General features: G+C 44.0%; 1 protein-coding gene across 2 annotated transcripts in view; it reads right to left on the bottom strand.

Moving 5' to 3' along the window:
* vapal (VAMP (vesicle-associated membrane protein)-associated protein A, like) overlaps nt 1-14,155 on the bottom strand; it is a 103,695-nt gene extending 89,540 nt beyond the window's left edge. Inside the window, exon 1 of one of the 2 annotated variants that reach the window (XM_068031239.1) lies at nt 13,983-14,155. In XM_068031239.1, coding sequence (XP_067887340.1) covers nt 13,983-14,040 — 58 coding nt within the window. In that variant the 5' untranslated portion in view covers nt 14,041-14,155. The remainder of the gene's footprint in view (nt 1-13,982) is intronic. The other variant, XM_068031240.1, reaches the window with a different exon arrangement.
* Between the last annotated feature and the right edge of the window lie 6,545 nt (nt 14,156-20,700).

Below are 20,700 nucleotides of genomic sequence, written 5' to 3' on the forward strand. Positions count from 1 at the left end.
ATTAGGTCCAGTACCAGCCCTTCTCTTGTAGGTCTTTCTACATGTTGGCTCAAAAAGCTCTCTTGTATGCACTTTAAAAATTCTGCCCCCTTTAAGCCTTTTACTCTAAGACTATTACAGTTAATATTGGGGAAGCTGAAATCCCCGATTACCCCATTATTTTTACACCTCTCAGATTTGCCTACATATCTGTTCCTTTAGCTTTCCCTGACTATTTGGAGGCCTGAAGTACAATCCCAGCCAAGTGATTGCTCTCTTTTTGTTTTTAAGTTCTACCCATATGGCCTTATTTGAGGAACCCAAGATATCGTCCCTCCTTACTGCAGTAATTGACTCCTTGATCAACAGTGCAATGCCACCTCCTCTTTTGCATGCACTCACCACCCCTGCCCTCCCCCCCGCACAATCACACCTGAAGATTCGATATCCTGGAATATTGAGCTGTCAGTCCTGCCCTTCCCTCAAGCATGTCTCTGTGATAGTAATAATATACTCCCATGTGTTAATCAACGACCTCAATTCATCCGCCTTACTTGTAAGACTCCTTGCATTAAATTAGATGCAATCCAGCCTTGCATTATTCACTTGTGCCTTAACAGGTCTATATTTGCTCTGCCTTCCAGACTGACTTAATTTCTCTTCTATATTTGGCTGTTCATCACCCCCTTCTATACCTCAACTCTGTATCCCATCCCCCTGCCAAATTAGTTTAAACCACCACCCACTCCACAACAGCATTCGCAAACCTCCCAGCAAGGATGTTGGTCCTGTTGCAGTTCAGGTGCAACCTGCCCAACTTGTACAGGTCCCACCTTCGCCAGAAACAGACCCAGTGATCTAGTAAACTAAAGCCCTCCTCCTGCACCATCTCTTCAACCACACACTCATCTGCGCTGTCCTCCTATTCCTATACTCACTAGCATGTGGCACCAGGAGCAATCCAGAGATTACAACCTTTGAGGCCCTGCTTTTTAATCTGCTACCTTTGTCTCTAAATTCTTGTTTCAGGGCCTCCGCCCTTTTACGACCAATGCCATTGGTACCTATGTGAACCACGACCTCTATCTGTTCACCCTCCCCCTTCAGCATGTCCTGCAGCCACTCAGTGACATCCTTGACCCAAGCACCAAGGAGACAACATACCATCCTGGAGTCACGTTTGCGGCCACAGAAACCCCTATCTGTACCCCATACAATAGAATCTCCTATCGCTATAGCTCTCCCACTCTTTTTCCTCCCCTCCTGTGCAGCTGAACCACCCGTGGTGCCACAGACTTAGTTTCTCAGGGGAATGCAGCAAGAGCCATCTCCCCCAACAGCATTCAAAGCGGAATATCTGACAGAGGGGGAGATGGACCCAGGGGACGCCTATATTACCTACCTAGTGGTCACCCAGTCCCTTTTTGCCTGAGCAGTCTTTACCTGCAGTGTGACCACCTCCCTATACTTGCTATCCACAATGCTCTCAGCCTCGCGGATGCTCCAGTGTCCCCAGCCTCTGCTCCAGATCCGAAACGCTGATTTCGAGTAGCTGCAGCTCGAGACACTTCCTGCACACGTGTTCGCCCTGGACACTGGAAATATATCTGACTTCCCAAATTGCACTAGTACATCTGTCAACCTTATGGGAGAACATGAACCAGTAGAAAAGTCTAACTAGCACCAACATGTTTTATCTTGCAAAATTAATTCCAGTGCAGTGTCGCCTCTAAATGCAATAGTGTGGCCGACAAAGCAAATTTTCCACTTAAATATCATTTGAGGTTGATCATTTTTCCTGTTTGAAAGTCAACCCTTTATAGGAACATAGACCTTAGGAGCAGGAGTCGGCCATTTAGTTCTTCAAGCCTGCTCCACCATTTGATAAGATCATGACTGATGTCATTGTGGTCTCAACTCCACTTTTCTGTCTGCCCCTCATACCCTTGTCACCCTTGTTTATCAAAATTCGATCTAACTCAGCCTTGAATAAATTCAATGACCCAGCCTACATTGCTCTCTGGGGAACAGAATTCCACAGACTAACAACCCTCAGAGAAAAAGTTTCTCATCTCCCTCTTAAAAGGGAAACCTCTTATTCTTAAACTGTGTCCCCTAGTTCTAGTCTCCAAGAGGAAACATCCTCCCAGTAACCACTCTATCAAGTCCCCTCAAGATAGGTGTTTCAATAAGATCACCTCGCATTCTTCTAAACACCAACCAGTATAGGCCCAACTTGTTCAACCTTTCTTCATAAGATAATCTCTTCATCCCCGGAATTAGTCGAGTGAAACTTCGCTGTACTGCTTTTCACGCGCTTATATCATTTTTCAAGTAAGGAGACCAAAACTGTACACAGTACTCCAGATGTGTCTCATTAAGGTCCTGTAAAGCTGCAGTAAAACTACACTACTTTTATACTCTATTCCCCTTGCAATAAACGCCAACATTCCAGTTGCTTTCCTAATCACTTGCTGTACCTGCATACTAATATTTTGTGATTCATGTACCATTTATGTTGTCACATTCAGCCATTAAAGCAACACTCGCATCCTTAACTGTTGCCAGTGGAATTAATCATGCTGCATTTACAGCAAAGCCAGCATTGGCATAGAAAACCATCTCAGTTTTTGTCCCCTGCTGTTCTGGAGGCAGCAGAGCTGATAAAGTACAGCTGTTGACTGAGCCAGCTGCCATTTTTCTGGCAGTGGGCCACATCACTACAGCAACTATTTACATTTCTATACTAGCTGGGCTGTCTTTGACAAAGCAGATAGGTCACCTGTTGAAATGGCTGCCCATGGCACCAAAGGTTCATGCTAAGTGCAGGATATAGATTTGACAAAAAGATTCAGCTCCAAGAGATAAAAGTCACCCTCTACTTTAGAGTCATAGAGAGATACAGCACTGAAACAGGCCCTTCGGCCCACCGACTCTGTGCCAACCATCAACCACCCATTTATACTAATCCTACATGAATCCCATATTCCCTACCTCATCCCCACCTTCCCTCAATTCTCCTACCACCTACCTACACTCGGGGCAATTTACAATGGCCAATTTACCTAACAACCTGCAAGTCTTTGGCTGTGGGAGGAAACCGGAGCACCTAGCAGAAACCCACAGGGTCACAGGGAGAACTTGCAAACTCCACACAGGCAGTACCCAGAACCGAACCCGGGTCGCTGGAGCTGTGAGGCTGCAGTGCTAACCAATGCATTGCCCACAGCGTGTTACTGCAGAATTTCAGAGCACCAGCAGTATTAAGGCAGCAAATTTCACATCACTGGGAGTTAACTCGCGCATAACCACTTAAATTTAATTGACTAATTTTAGAATAAATTGAACAAGTGAGACATTTGGATTCAAGCATTACAAGAAGACTAACACCATCTTCAGAATCAGTCCAACTGCCAGATCACTAAGTCAAACACAAAAGTTAATCAAATGTGCTCTACGGCATTGCACTATGTATGATCTTTGGAGGATGATTAACAGAGTTACCATTTTCAATATTAAGACTCCACGAGCAGCTTGGCAGTTGCATGTAACATCCCCAATCGAAGACCAGATAAACTGCGTCCGATCAGTCTCAACTTCAGCAAATGCAATTCTAGTTTGCACAAGTTAACCTGCATAATCTCTTTCAGACTGCATGTTTCATTTGAACCCGCCACATAGGCTGTCAAGGAACATTTGTAAACTAGCTACTTTTTGATTATATTCTACTTTGTCTATATTTTATGAATACAATAGGCATGAAATGCATTTATGAATTTTTCAATTCAATCCTTTGCAAGCAAAATAACTAGTTTTAAAATGACAGCTCAGTGATTTCAACCTCCATCTCAATTCCTCTGATTCTCTCTCAAGTTTACTGCTCTCTTTCCCACCCTGAAGCTCTCCCTTTATATAAACTCTCCCACTTAGTTAAATGGCTACCCCCTCCCCTATCGTTACTATCACTGATAAGGAAATCTCTGATCATTTCCTTCTGTCGCTCTCTACCCACGTCTCCTCCCAAGTCCATTTCACTCCCCAGTATAGGCCTCATCTCTGCTTCCTTCAATCAAAGAGATGCAGACTTGAACAACTGGTTAAACCATTCATCACCAGATCTGACGAGACCACTTAAAAGCATTACTGGACAATGCTCTCGATCATTAAAACTGTCCATTTCTCAAAGATCATTCAGGAAAGGTAACACTCAGCTTCCTTTCACCACAAACCATCTTCTTAAACCAGCCTCCTCCACCCTCACCTCCAAAGCAAGTGCAATAAGCTCAGGTTTTTTTGCTGAAAAGATCATTTCAGCTGCCTCTGCTGCTTCTCTCCCTTCCCAAGCCTAATTTCTTCGAAGGTTTGCCCGAACTTTAATTCGCATCTTTCTCTAATTTGCCTCATGACCTCTCCAAGCCCATCTTGTTGATGATACCAATCTCCTGCTCTCCAACCTAGATTCCCACTGAAATGCTGACCACTCATCTCTTTCTGACTCTCATGTAAGCTGCCATTAACCGTTCTCTCCCCTCAGGTATGGTCAACCTCTTCAAATCTGCCATCAGCACCCACTTTCCTCAAAACCCAACCCTTGGTCTCTCCATTCTTGTAAGCTACCGCCCCATCTCAAACCTCCCTTTCCTCAGTAAACTCCTTGAAAGTGTTGTCACCTCCCAAATCAGTACCCGCCTTTCCCAGAACTCCACAAGTCCCTCCAATCAGGCTTCCAACCCGTCATAGCACTGAAAGGGATCTTGCCAAAGTCACAAAAGACATTCTAGTTGACTGTGTCAACTAAGCTATCCCTCTTCATTCTCTGGATCTGTCTGCAGCCTTCAAACTGCTGACCATGAAATTCTGCACCAATGCCTCTCCACCAACATCCAGCTGGAATGGGACTATACTTGCCTGGTTTCATGCTTATCTATCCTGTCCTAGCCAGAGAATCACCTGCAATGAATTCTCTTCTCACTCACGTACCACTACCAATGCCGCCCCCCCACCCCCAGGATCTATCCTTTGCCCCTTCTTTTTCTCATCTATATGCTGCCCCTCGGAGACATTATCCATAGTTATGGCATCAGTTTCCACATGTACTTTGATGATATCCAACTCTCCAACTCAACACCTCAACACCTCCTCCGCCTCAAAATTTTCTGACTACTTGCCCAACAATCCAGTATTGGATAAGCATAAATTTCCTCCAGTTAAATATTAGAAAAACAGAAGAAACTGTCTTGGTCCCCATCACAAACTCCTCTTCCCTGCCATTTCCATCTTTCCCCCGGAAACTGTCTCAGGCTGAAACATAATTAGGAGCAGGAGTGGGCCATTCGGCCCTTCGAGCCTGCTCTGCCATTCAACTGGATGGCATCTTCTGCCTCCACGCCATTTTCCCACACAATCCCCATATCTCTTGATGCCTTTAATATCTAGAAATCTATCAATGTCTTGAACATACTCAATGACTGAGCCTCCCCTACCATCCGGGCAGAGAATTCCAAAGATTCTGCACCCTCGAAGTGAAGAAATTCCACCTCATCTCAGTCCTAAATGGCCTACTTATTCTGAGACTTCGTCCACTGGTTCTAGAATCCCCCAGCCAGAGGAAACTTTCTTCCTGCATCTACCCTGTTGAGCTCTGTAAAAATATTTTATGTTTCAATGAGATCACCTCTCAAGAATATAGGCCCAGCCTGCCAGCCCAGGAATTAGTCTGGTGAACCTTTGTTGCACTCCCTCTATGGCAAGTACATCCTTCCTCAGGTAAGGAGACCAAAACTGTACATAATATTGAAGAGATGGTCTCACCACAGCTCTATACAATTGCAAGACTTTTTTACTCCTGTACTCAAATCCTCTTGCAATAAAAGACAACGTACCATTTGCCTTCCTAATTGCTTGCTGCACCCGCACGTTGGCTTTTCGTGACTTATGAACAAGGACACCCATGTCCTTATGGACATAAACACTTCCCAATTTCTCACCATTTAAGAAATACTCTGCCTTTCTGTTTTGCCTAACAAAGTGAATAACCTCTCATTTTTCCACATTATATTCCATCTGCCATGCTCTTGCCCACTTAGCCTGTCTAAATCCCCTTGAAGCCTCCTTGCATCATTCTCAAGTCACATTCCCACCTAGTTGAGTCATTAGCAGACCTGGAAATATTACATTTGGTCCCCCACGTCCAAATCATTGATATAGATTGTGAATAGCTGGAGCCCAAGCACTGATCCTTGTAGTACCCCTCTAGTCACAGCCTGCCAACCTTAGAATGACCTGTTTATTCCTACTGTCCGTTAACCAGTTCTCAATCCATGCCAGTATATTACCGCAAATACCATGTGCTCTAATTTTATTAACCCTTGTGCGAGGCCTCATCAAAAGCTTTCTGAAAATCTAAATATACCACATCCACTGGTTCCCCATTATCTATTCTGCTAGTTACATCTTCAAAAAATTCTAACAGGTTTGGTCAAATATGATTTCCCTTTCATAAATTCATGTTGACTCTGCCCAATCCTGCTATTATTTTGTAAATGTCCAGTTAGCAGCCTTAAAAATAGATTATAACATTTTCTCTACTACTGATGTCAGGCTAACTGGTCTATAGTTCCCCATTCTCTCTCTCCCTCCTTTCTTAAAACAATGGGGTTATATTTGCTACCTTCCAATCTGCAGGAACCATTCCAGAATCTGTAGAATTTTGCAAGATAACCACCAATGCATCCACCATCTCGACAGGCACCTCTTTCAACACCGAGTTGTAGATAATCAGGTCCAGCTGATGTACCAACTTTCAATCCCATTAATTTTTCCTGTACTACTTTTTTACTAAATACTAATTTCTTCCAGTTCCCCAGTCCCTTGGTTCGCAAGTGTGCTGGGAGGTTTTTTTGCACCTTCCTCCATGAAGACAGACAAAGTATTTTGGTTTCTCTGCCATTTCCTAGTTCCCCAAATTCTCCTGTCTCTGCCTGTAATGAGCCCACATTTGTCTTTGCTAATCTTTTCCTTTTTACATACCTATAGAAACAAACTGTTTGAGAAACCAGATGTTATATTTGACCCCAAGATGAGCTATCACACATTCACACCATTACCAAAGATCACCTATTCACCTCTATAACACTGCCTGACTCTGCCCTTGTGTCAGCTTATCTGCTGCTGAAACCCCAACACATACTTTCGTTACCTCTAAACCTGATTCTTCCAATGTACTCCTGGCTGGTCTCCCGCCTTCTACCCTCCATAAACTTGAGGTTATTCAAAACTCTGCTGCCCTAACTCACATCAAGTCCCAATCATCCATTACTCCTGTGCTCGCTGATCTACAATTGCTCCCAGTTATGCCTCAAATTAAAAATATTCGTTATTTTCAAATCCCTCCATGACTTCACCCTTCCTTATCTCTGAATTCTCCTTCAACCCTCCAACTCTTAGATTTCTGTGCTCTGCGAATTTTGGCCTCAAGCATTCCCGATTTTAATCGCTCCACTATTGACAGTCATGTCTTCAGCTGCCGAGACCCAAAATTCTGGGATTCCCTTCCTAAATCTCTCCACCTTTAAGACACTCCTTAAAACCTCCCTCTCTTTGACCAAGCTTTTGGTTATCTGGCCCAAAATCACTTTGTGGCTTAGTGTCAATTTTTGTTCCCTAACGGTCCTTTAAAATGCTTGGGACAAGTTGTTGTTGTTAGTCAGAGGATATGCTGTTTTAGAACAAAGGTGCAGTGCTACATAAAGCACATTATCTCAGACCACTGATTATGGTCACTGATCAAGTCAGGTTTCATTTTTGCATCATAGCATTTTGCAACTGAATTTTAGAATTTTCAGAGGAAAATTCTAATCACTGGCCATTATTACATGTTCTTTTAGTTAAATTTTCCTCAACCTCTTCATAAAAAAATCAAAAATGCACAGCAAGATGGAAAGCAACATGCCTTTCAGCTGACAGAAAAGTATCACCTCCGACCCTGAACTTTAGAGAGATGCTAAGTTCTCCTATTAAAAATTAATGAAGCTTCTCAAACACAGAAGACAGTTTTATAAGCAAGGTTAACAATATTGTCTGAAATACATACTGTTTGAATTTAATGCTTTTAACCCAAAGTCAGAAGTTAAAGGGAAAAATAGATGTCAATTTTCAAAAAGTATCGAGCAATTTGACTGATACATCAGCCAGAGATATGATAGTTATATATGCAATATACAACTATATATTGTCATGTTAAAATGGATGTTTGCTGTATGCATTTACAACCTATATAGACCGGTTCATTCGTAAACAATGGTTGAAAAAATGCTTACTGTTTTGAATTAGGTGATCAAGTATTCAGCAATAATTTCAGATTATTCGATAGTTTTGGTGAAATTAAAACCAAGGATCAAACTTCTCCATAATTTATTTTCTTTCCCCATGTCCAAGTATATAAACATTAAAATCCTTCTTGGCTAAATACAGGTTGTGACCAAATTGTAATTTTTAAAATAAATTTATAGCAACAACCAGAAATTAAATTTTAATTTCAGACTTAAAGCTAATGCCATAATCAGGTTTCACCCCTGCCACAGTACTGAAACAGATTTTATCAAAGTCACAAATGGCATCCTACATGACTGTGACAAAAGTAAAGTATCCCTCCTCATCCTTCTCCGCCAGTCTGCAGCCTTTGAAATGGGGGACTACACCATCCTCCTCCAATACTTCACCACTGTTAAGCAGCTGGGTGGGAATGCTCCTGCCTGGTTCCATTCTTAACTATCTAACCATAGCCAGAGCATCACTTGGAATGGCTTCTCTTCCTGTTCCCACATTAACTCAGGTGTCCCAAGGAGCTATCCATTTTCCCCTATTTCTCATCTACCATGCTACCCCACCGCAACATCATCCAAAAGCATAGCGTTGGTTTTCACATGAATGCTGACAACACCCAGCTCTACCCTCACCACCACCTCTCTCGACTCCTTCACTGTTGCTAAGTTATCAGATTGCTTAGCTGATATTCAGAACTGGATGAGCTGAAATTTCCTCCAATTAAATATTGGAAAGACTGAGGCCATTATTTTCCGTCCCCACTCCAAACTTCATTCCCTAGCTACCAACATCAACCCTCCCCCTGGCAAATGTCGAGAAAACTAAACCAGACTGCTCACAACCTTGGTGTCACATTTGACCCCAAGATAAGCTACCCGCTACATATTTGCATGATCACTAAGACCGATTTCCACCTCCACAACATCCCTTGACTTTGCCCTTGCCTCAGCTCATACGCTGCTGAAACCCTCATTCATGCCTTTGTTAACTCTAAATTTGACTATTCAACACATTCATGGCCGAACTCCCACATTCAACCCTCCGTAAATTTGAGGTCATCCAAAACTCTACTGCCCATGTTTTAACTCGCACCAAGTCCCATTCGCCTATCATCCCTGTGATTGGGAACCAATGCAGGTCTTGATTTTAAGATTCTCCTTATTTTCAAATCCCTCCATAGCACTGCAATCTCCCCCAGCCCCACACCCCTCAGAGACTTCTATGCTCATCTAATTCTGGCCTCGAGCATCCCCAATTTTAATCGCTCCACCATCGGTGGCCGTGCTTTCAGTTGCCTAGGCCCCAAGCTCTAGAATTCCAACATCCCCATTTTTGACTTTATGACGGAATGAAGGTCACTGACGAAGCAGCTGAAGATGGTTGGGCCTCAGACGCTATATGGTGCCTTTAGTGTAAGAAAACATTCCAGTTGCATTACAAGAGCATTATAAAACAAAATACGACACCTCACCTCTGGAATTCAGCTTTTTTGGTCATGTTTGGACCAAGGTTATCAAGAGGGCTGGGTGCAGAATAACCCTGGCAGAACCCAAACTGAACAGGTTATTGCTCAGTAAGTGCCGCTTGAAAGCGCTGCCAATGACACATTCCATCACCATTTTGCTGATGATTGAGAGTGGACTGATGGGACAGTAATTGGCCAGATTGGATTTGTCCTGCTTTTGTCGACCAGACATTCCTAATTTTCTGCATTGTAGGGTAGATGCCAGTGTCGAAGCTCTACTCAAACAGCTTAGACAGGGGCACAGCTAGTTCTGGAGCACGTCACTGGTACTACAGCTGGGATGTCAAGGAACGATAACGCCATTCCTTCACTGTCGCTAGGTCAAAATCCCAGAACTCCCTCCCAGCAGCAACGTATCACCACCTTCTCAAGGGCAATCAGGGATGGGCAACAAATGCTAGCCTTGTCAATGCTCAAATCCCATGAACAATCCTACTGATTAAAAAAAAGGCCCATAGGCTTTGCTGCATCCAGTGCATTCAGCCATTGCTTGATATCACAGAGTGAATAGCATTGGTTGAAAACCAGCATCCGTGTGCTGGGGACCTCAGGAGATGGCAGAGTTGCATCATTAACGTGGCACTTTTAGCTGAAGATACTTCAGCCTTGTCTTCTTCACCACCTTGCTGGACTCCCCCATCATTGAGGATGGAGATGTTTGTGAAGCCTCCTCCGACGGTTAGTTATTTAATTGTCCACCACCATTCACAACTGGATGTGGCAGGACTGCAGAGCTTAGATCTGATCCTTTGGCTGTGCGTTCACGTAGGATCTATAACATGGTGCTTCCGCTGTTTATCATGCATGTAATCCTGTGCTGTAGTTCAATTTTATGCATGCCTGTTGCTGCTCCTGTCATGGACTCCTCATTGAACCAGGGTTGGTCCCCTGACTTGATGGTAATGATACTGTGGGGGATATGCCGGACCATGAGGTTACAGGTTGCGGTTGACTACAATTCTGCTGCTGCTGCTGGCCCACAGCATCACGGATTCCCAGTTTTGAAACGCTAGGTCTGCTCTGAATCTATCCCATTTAGCAAGGTGGTAGTGCCACACAACACAATGGAGGATGTACTCAGTGTGTAGACAGAACTACATCTCCACAAGGACTGTGCATCACTCCTACCAATACTGTCACGAGTAGATGTATTTGCGACAGGTAGATTGGTTTTCCCCTCTTGTTGGCTGTCTCAACACCTGCCACAGGCCCAGTCAAGTAGATATGTCCGAGAGACTCTGCCAGCTCAGTCAGAAGTAATGCTACTGAATCATTCCTGGTGATGGACATTGAATTTCCCCACCCAGAGTATATTCTTTGCCCTTGGTATCCTCAATGCTTCATTCAAGTAATTCATTCATCAGTTGAGGGACGGCAGTAGGTAGTAATCAGCAGGTTTCCTTGCCCATGTTTGCCCTGATGCCACAAGACTTCATGGGGTTCAAGGTCAATCGCTCACAATCATATACCATTGTGCTGCGACCTCAGGACATACCCAGGGATGGCAATGCAAGAGTCTGGGACATTGTCTGTAAACTAAGATTATGCAAGTATGACGATGTCAGGCTGTTGCTTGAATAGTCTGTGGTACATCTCTCCCAATTTCTGCACAAGTCCCCAGATGTTGGCGAGGACGACTCTGCAGGGTCAACTGGACAGGGTGCGCCGTGTCATTGCGGGCACCTAGGTTAACGCCAGGTGATCAGTCCAGTTTTATTTTTATTCAACTGCTCAGTAGCAATTTAACAGAACTGAGTGGCTTGCTAGGCCATTTCACAAGGCAGTTAAGAGTCAACCACATTTCGATGGGTCTGAGTCACATGTAGGCCAGACCAGGTAAGCTTGGCAGATTCCCTTCCCTGAAGGATATTAGTAAAGCAGGTGGGTTTTTACGACGATCAGGTAGTTTCATGGTCACCGTTATTGATACTAGCTTTTTATTCTAGATTGATTAATTGAATTGAATTTTCCCAACTGTTGTGGTAGGATTTGAACTCATGTCTCTGAAGCATCATTCTGGGCATCTGAATTTCTACAGATACATTACCACTGTGCTATCATCCCTTTAGAGGGGATAAAGTATAATCAGAGATAGGTGTGGGGAGATACAGCAACGTAGAAGAGTTTAGGAAATTCCAGACTCCAATAATAGAGCTCCACCACTGATGATGGCAAGGAAGAAAGGCATGAGAAAGTTTCTTGCTCCTTAACACTTGCCAGAGGGGAAGGTCAAATCCAAGTTGAATTTGAAGGGAGGGGGAAGAGTGGTACAATGTTTTCAATTTCTCTCAAACCTTAACAAAATACCAATGAAATTTAAAATTCATCATCTAAAACTGCATTCCCCATTTTCTTTTTTAAATCAATCAGTAACACAAGTCCCAAACTATAGCAAGTTGAAGGCAGGACAATTTCACCCTAATACCACAAATAAATGTCTCAAAGCCAATGTAAAGCACTCTCCAATAGAGAGGATAAAATATTTTTAAATCAGCAATCGGAAAGTCAAGTATAAATCTGTCAAGTTCCTTTTGCAGTCTTTATCAATCATCTTTATTATTAAGATTTTCCCCCTTATCCAAAGTTTTTGATTTGAGGCATTAAGAATTTTTTTACTACCAAACACATCCTTAGTTTTCAACAATAGCACATTTGTCTGCAAATTAGCAGCATAATTCTTCAAGTTTAAATGTAAGTGTCACCTAGAATCAGCAATTAACTCGAGCATAAATTACTTATTAGATCAGTTCTTTGGAATGAAGCCTAGCATAAAAAAGTACAAGATCATGTCATGCTAGCAATCTTAAGAAACATAATCCATTTGGTGTCAAAGGGCAGAGATTGCGGCTCAGTCGTATTTCCAGCAGCCTCGTTGGCACTTTGGGCGGAGCTAGTCAGAACTACAGCGGAGATCAGCAGGGCACTATCTTATTAAAGGTAGCTGAACAAATTGTGGCATACCGTGCTTCTCATCAACCAGCTGTGGCCCAATTTTGGCATCAGAATTTTAAAATAAATTTGAGTAAAACTATTACCTTGACCTCTCAAAACCTCCAGAATCTGTAATATAAACTATACCTATCTTTAATGACCTTAATACTTTGAACCCTCCTGATTTTTTGTCCCAAATAAATCTAACATATTTAGAACATAAAAGAATGGGGAAGATAAACAGAAATACTTAAACCAGTATCTAAATTGTCTAGCCTTTCATCCACAATAATACTAATGCATAAGGTCTGACAAAAATATACTTTATAGACACAAAGCTGTACCAGTATGTGGGGAAAGGAGTTGATACACGAAGTTACTTAATATGTTAACTCTTTTAACTTTTAATGCAACTATAGGTAAAATTACATTTGTTCATGCATTCTCTAGTAATTTTAAGTGTTCCTCGTACGTTATCATCTCAGTCATTGAGTGTGATTTTCGGAGCTTGCTTTCCTCCACTATAAATGACAAATTTAAAGATTGGATTCCAAATTTGTGTTCATGGGAAAGTTTATACTTGACACAGATCACCCCTGCTAAACGCCTGAATGATGCAGCTTTGATGAAAAAAAATGTTCGGCTTCTGAATCCCGTCTGTTCTGGACAACGTTGGACACCTTCCGCCATCCCAAAGAGCCGGCTCCCGAGATCAGGCTCGGCCAGCAAAGCCTACAAAAAGGCCGGTTCTTGGGGGCCCACCCAGACACCCTTTCTCCTTCCTCCTCCGAATAGGCCGCGGAGCAAAGCTCACCTCCGAGAAGAGGGAGGGGAGCGAACCGACCATCCGCCGCGCTCTCGGTCAGTCAGGATGCCCTCCCGCCACTACGACAAACCGAGGCTCCGCCAGCGGCCTAGTCCAAGTGACTAAAATGGCGGCTGCGCCTGTGGGTCCCGGGGGCTGAGGAAAGCCGGCGGCCTCCCAACATTCGGTCCGGCCGCAGGTCCCCCGGCCCCGGGGTTTTGTGGGGGGGGGGGGTGGTTGGTTTGCTGGGCGGAGAGGGGAGGGGCAAACAACCGGACGCGGCGGCGGCCGCAGCCACACCCGAGCCCGGGGAGTGAAGAAAACGGAAAGGAGTGTCAAATGTGTGAAAGCAAACTCCGTAAATATATTAATAAATAAATCGAAATGTAGGAATAGAGGCGTGCAAAGGTCAATCACCTTTGAATTTGAGCTCGACGGGCGGATCGAGGATCAGCACTTGCTCCTGTCTGGCCATTGTCGGGTTGACACTGAGAGCTGCTGAGCTGATGGCGCTTATTCAATCCTCCGGCTTTTTCTTTCCTCCCTCCACTCGGGCTCTGCAGGACGTGAACGTGCGCGCCCCCTGCCCGTTCACGGGAGGCGCATGCACAGGAGGCAAGAGACGGGGAGCGCCTGCGCGTCCACGCACCCTGTCAGGCGGCGAGCATGCGCTGCGCAGCGCATCTCTTTAATGCAACATTGGTGTCTGTTCAAAATAAGTAAACCTGTGTATCTTTTAAAAGTACTGACAGACTTGCATTTATATAGCAACTTTCAGGATGACTTAAAGCGCTTTCTAGCCCATGAAGTACTTTTAAAGTGTAGTCACGGTTGTAAGTCGGATGTGCAGCAGCCAATTTGTGCACATGAAGGTCCCACAAACAGCAGCCTACTAATGACCAGATAATCTGTTTTTGCAATGTTGATTGAGGGATAAATGTTGTCCAGGACACCAGGGATATTGCCCTTGCTCGTCTAGCCTCGTCTAGCGGCACAGTGGCACGGTGATTAGCACTGCAGCCTCACAGCTCCAGGGACCCGGGTTCGATTCTGGGTACTGCCTGTGTGGAGTTTGCAAGTTCTCCCTGTGTCTGCGTGGGTTTTCTCCGGGTGCTCTGGTTTCCTCCCACAAGCCAAAAGACTTGCAGGTTGGTAGGTAAATTGGCCATTATAAATTGTCACTAGTATAGGTAGGTGGTAGGGAAATATAGGGACAGGTGGGGATGTTTGGTAGGAATATGGGATTTGTGTAGGATTAGTATAAATGGGTGGTTGATGGTCGGCACAGACTCGGTGGGCTGAAGGGCCTGTTTCAGTGCTGTATCTCTAATCTAATCTAAAAAAAAAATCTTTTACATTCACCTGAGGGGCAGACAGGGCCCCGTTTTAACATCTCATCCAAACTAATAGCACTTCAAACAGCACAGTACTCACTCAGGCCTGCACTGGAGCGTCAGCCTAGATTTTTGTGTTTTAACACGGAGTGGGATTTAAACCCAGAACCTACCGACTTAGAAGTAAGTATTACCAACGGAGCCATAACTTGAAACATTAACTCTGCTTTTCTCTCCACGGATGCTGCCAGACCTGCTGAGTTTTTCCAGCACTTTCTGTTTTTATTTCAGATTTCCAGCATCTGCAGTATTTTGCTTTTATTGTAGTATAAGGGTCTGAAAAGGTTAATGTTTGAGATAGGGAGAATAACCCTTCCCACTGTAGCAATGATGATGTAATAGTCACATGGGTGTTAGGCTGAGACGAAGCTAGAAGCATCATGAGAGCTGCTCACTGCATTTGCTTAATGAGAGTGTAAATAGTTATGAATATAAAATAAAGGATTTACTATTTAGCCTTACAAAGACTCCGAGACATCTGTAAACAACGCTCAAGCTATGCTAACAACAATATACAACACAATGACACCCAGTAGTAATTGCTGGATAAAAGCAAAATACTACAGATGCGAGAAATTTGAAATAAAAACAGAAAGTGCTGGAAATACTCAGCAGGTCTAGCAGCATCTGTGGAGGGAGAAACCGAGTTAACGTTTCAGGTCGATGACCTTTCATCTCTTCTGCCCTCTGCCCTATCACAGACCTTCCTTTTGGTTCTTCTTCCCCCAGCCCCTCTTTCACTTGCTCAAACTCTATTACATTTCTAACCTTTGTCAGTTCTGATGAAAGGTCATCGACCTGAAACATTAACTCGGTTTCTCTCTCTACAGATGCTGCCAGACCTGCTGAGTATTTCCAGCGATCTGTGGTTGGTGGGGTGGGGGCTAGGCAGAAAGAGGGAGGGGAAGAGTCCAAAAAAAACAGGGTCATAAATATGACAATCAGTAATAAATCTAATAAGGAATTCAGGAGAAACTTTTATAGCCAGGGACTGGTTATGTTGAAAGTGAGGTGTTGCAGTCCCTCTTCCACTATTTGAAGGGGCTGCTCCTCTATTTCGTGTTGCACTTCAGTCCCACACTCCTGATCTTTGGCCACCTGATGCAGAGGGCAGGTTGGAGGACCTCCTCAACGTTCTGTTGCTGAGCCCGACCAAGGTGACCAAAAAGATAGCCAAAGAGTATAGAGTGGTTATAATATGGAAATGCCAATACATGGAGTAATTGAGACAAATTGCATAAATACATTTGAGGGGTAGCGAGATAAGTACATGAGAGAGGTTGGAATTGAAGGATATGCGATTGGATTAGATGAAGATGTTAGACTGCTACCTATGACAACTATATCTTTTCACTATAGATATATAAGAGTAGATATATAGATATATATATATTTAAGAGTAAAAGGGTAGCTAGGGAGAGAGTAGGTCCCCTTAAGGATCAGTATGGTAACCTATGTGTGGAGCCACGGGAAATGGGCGAGGTCTTAAATGAATACTTCTCGTCTGTATTTACCGTGGAGAAGGTCATGGAAGCTAGTGAGTTCAAGGGAGGAGCAGCGATATCCTGGAGCATATCAACATTACAAAGGAGGAGGTGTTGAAGCACATTAAGGTGGATAAATCCCCAGGGCCTGACCAGGTGTATCCTAGGATGCTATGGGAAGCAAGGGAGGAGATTGCCGGGGCCCTGGCAGAAATTTTTGTATCATCGTTAGCCACGGGTGAAGTACCGGAAGACTGGAGGATAGCTAATGTTGTGCCTTTATTTAAGAAGGGCAGCAGGGATAAGCCAGGGAACTACAGGCCGGTGAGCCTTACATCAGTGGTGGGAAAGTTATTGGAAGGGATCCTGAGAGACAGGATTTATATGCATTTGGAAAGGCATGGTCTGATAGGGATAGTCAGTATGGCTTTGTGCGTGGGAAATCATGTCTCACGAATTTGATTGAGTTTTATGAAGAGGTGACCAAGAGGATTGACGAGGACAGGGCGATGGATGTTGTCTACATGGACTTTAGCAAGAAAGGCCTTTGACAAGGTCCCACATGGTAAGCTGGTCCAGAAGTTTCGAACACATGGGATTCAGGGTGAGCTAGCCAATTGGATACAAAATTGGCTTGGTTATAGGAGGCAGAGGGTGGTAGAGGAGGGTTGTTTTTCAGATTGGAGGCCGGTGACCAGTGGTATGCTGCAGGGATCGATGCTGGGCCCTCTGTTGTTTGTCATATATATTAATGACTTGGATGTGAATGTAGGGGGCATGATTAGTAAGTTTGCAGATGACACCAAAATTGGTGGTATAGTGGACAGTGAAGAAGGTTGTCTAAGGTTACAATAGGATATAGATAAACTGGGAAAGTGGGCAAGGGATTGGCAAATGGAATTTAATGCAGACAAGTGCAAAGTGATGCATTTTGGGAAGTTAAACCAGGGCAGGACATATATAGTGAAAGGCAGGGCCCTGGGGAGTGTTGTTGAGCAGAGAGACCTTGGGGTGCAAGTACTTAGTTCCTTGAAAGTGGCAACACAGGTAGACAGGGTGGTGAAGAAGGCATATGGCATGCTTGCCTTCATCGGCCGAGGCATTGAGTACAAGAGTTGGGGCGTCATGTTACAGTTGTACATAACATTGGTTAGGCTGCTCTTGGAGTTCTGTGTGCAGTTCTGTGTGCCGCACTACAGGAAAGATGTGATTAAGCTAGAGAGGGTGCAGAAAAGATTCACAAAAATGTTGCCTGGTTTGGAGGGCTTGAGTTATAAAGAGAGATTGGATAGGCTGGGTCTGTTTTCCCTGGAGCAAAGGAGGCTGAGAGGGGACATGATAGAGGTATATAAAATTATGAGAGGCATAGATAGGGTAGATAGCCAGAGTCTCTCTCCCATGGTAGAGGTGACTCAAACTAGAGGACATAGATTTAAGGTGAGAGGGAGGAGGTTTAAAGGGGATCAAAGGGGTAAATTTTTCATACAAAGAATAGTGGGTATCTGGAATGAGCTGCCAGAGGAGGTGGTGGAGGCAGGAACAGTAGCAACATTTAAGAGGCATCTGGACAGGTACTTGAATGAGCAAGGCATAGAGGGATATGGAATTAATGCAGGCAGGTGGGATTAGTATAGATAGGCATTATGGTCGGCATGGACGTGGTGGGCCGAAGGGCCTGTTTCTATGCTGTACAACTCAATGACTCTATGACTCTATATAGGGAGTCAATATCAAGTGCAGTTTGTAGATAACACAGGTTAAGAAGGGATAATTGGAAGAGGGTAGGGAGAGGAGAAGGTGGAGGGACAAGAAGATGGTGAGGAAGAAGAGCCGAGGGAGGAGGGAAGGGGACCATACAGGGGTCGAGTGGGAAGACCTTTGGGTCATTTTATTATCCTCCCTAACTGTCTTGTCATTCTTTCTCATCTCTCTCCCTGACCTCTCAATGTGTTTCCATAATCAATGTGGACTTAGGAATGTATAATGGAAATACATGACAATAATTTTACATGGGCACTTGACTATGTCGACATGCTCTGGTCCAATTATTCCCTGCCCTCAGATTCCATTTCTCCTGAGGGCTACACTCGGTCTTGATTCAAAAGCAAAATACTGCAGATACTGGAAATCGGGAATATTAACAGAAAGTGCTGGTAATCCTCAGCAGGTCAGGCCACAGAGAGAGAGAAACAGTCTCTTGACACAGATGCTATCTGACCTGCTAATTATTTCCAACATTTTATGTTTATACTTGGTCTCAATTGTACTTTTGCAACAGTATTGTAGATTGACTGATGCAAAACAACAATTTGCATTTATAGTAACTTTAACATGGCAAAATGTCCTGAGGTGCTTCACAGGAGTGCAATCAGACAAAACACCGACATCACAGGAAAGAAAGGCGATATTAGGACAGGTGAGCAAAGCTTGGCCAGGGATAGGTATTAAGGAGTGTCTTAAAGGAGGAATGAGGAGTGGAGAAGCAGAAAGGTTTCATGAGGTAATTCCAGAATTTTAGTGTAGACTTCAGAGAATCACAGAATCGTTACAGTGCAGAAGGAGGCCATTCGGCCTATCGTGTCCGCACCGGCTCTTCAAAAGGGCAATTCCCTCAGTTCCATTCCCCTGTCTTCCTCCCTCTAACCCTGCACATTCGTCCTTTTCATATAACAGTCAAATTCCCTTCTGAATGCTTCAACTGAACCTGCCTCCACCACGTTCTCAGGCAGCGCATTCCAGACTTTAACCACTCGCTGCGTGAAGAAGTTTTCCTCATGTCACTTTTGTTTCGCTTACCAAATACTTTAAAACTGTGCCGTCTTGTTCTCAATCCTTTCATGAGTGGTTACAGTTTCTCCCCATCTACTCTGTCCAGGCCCCTCATGATTTTGAATAAATCTATCAAATCACCTCTCAGCCTTCTCCTATCCAAGGAAAACAGTCCTAACTTTTCCAATCTATCTTCATAACTGTAATTCCTCATCTCTGGAACCATTCTCATGAATCTTTTCTGTACTCTCTCCAATGCCCTCACATCTTTCCTAAAGTGCAGTGCCCAGAATTGGACGCAATACTCCAGCTAAGGCCGAACTAATGTCTAATACAAGTTCAACATAACGTCCTTGCTTTTGTACTCCATGCCCCTATTAATAAAGCCTAGGATACTGTATGCTTTATTAACTGCTCTGTCAACCTATCCTGCCATCTTCAATGACTTATGCACCTATACACCTTGGTCCCTCTGCTCCTGCACCCCCTTTAGAATGGTACCCTTTATTCGATATTGTCTTTCCATGTTCTTCCTACAGAATGAATCACTTCACATTTCTCTGCATTAAACATCATCTGCAACCTGTCTGCCCATTCCACCAACTTGTCTATGTCCTTTTGAAGTTCTACACTATCCTGCTCACAGGTCACAATGCTTCCAAGTTTCGTATCATCTGCAAACTTTAGATGGCACGGCCGCCAATGGTATGGCAAAGGCAGCGAAGGTGCAGAAAAGAGCAGAATTGGGAACGCAGAGGTCCTGGAGGGTAGTAAGGCTGGAGGAGATTCCAGAGGTCGGAAGGCGCAAGGCCATGGAGGGATTTGAAAATAAGGATGAGAATTACAATATTGAGGCGTACGAGAAATAAAAACATTTTCCAGCGTGTAATAGAACAGGATTTTAGATTCCTGTCCTGAACTTGTTATTCAAAAGGAAAATAAAAAGAAATCACACACGAATGTAGAAACTGTAAAGTGGTTTGCCTAACATCCATACTGAAGAAAATACACAAAGGCATGGCATTTTTTGATCTACCAAGACATTCAAATGGATTTGTAGTCAATATCACTTTTTACCATAAATGTTACTTCTAATTTTATTTATTTATTTAGAGATACAGCACTGAAACAGGCCCTTCGGCCCACCGACTCTGTGCCAGCCAACAACCACCCATTTATACTAATCCTACATTAATCCCATATTCCCTACCACACCCCCACCTTCCCTCAATTCTCCTACCACCTACCTACACTAGGGGCAATTTACAATGGCCAATTTACCTATCAACCTGCAAGTCTTTGGCTGTGGGAGGAAACCAGAGCACCCAGCAGAAACTCACGCGGTCACAGGGAGAACTTGCAAACTCCACACAGGCAGTGCCCAGAATTAAACCCGGGTCGCTGGAGCTGTGAGGCTACGGTGCTAACCACTGCGCCACTCTAAAAAAATTTTACTTTCTGCCATGGTGGGATTTGAACTCATTTCCC

The sequence above is a fragment of the Heterodontus francisci genome, chromosome 5 (genome assembly GCF_036365525.1).
Source record: "Heterodontus francisci isolate sHetFra1 chromosome 5, sHetFra1.hap1, whole genome shotgun sequence".
Classification (NCBI taxonomy): domain Eukaryota; kingdom Metazoa; phylum Chordata; class Chondrichthyes; order Heterodontiformes; family Heterodontidae; genus Heterodontus; species Heterodontus francisci.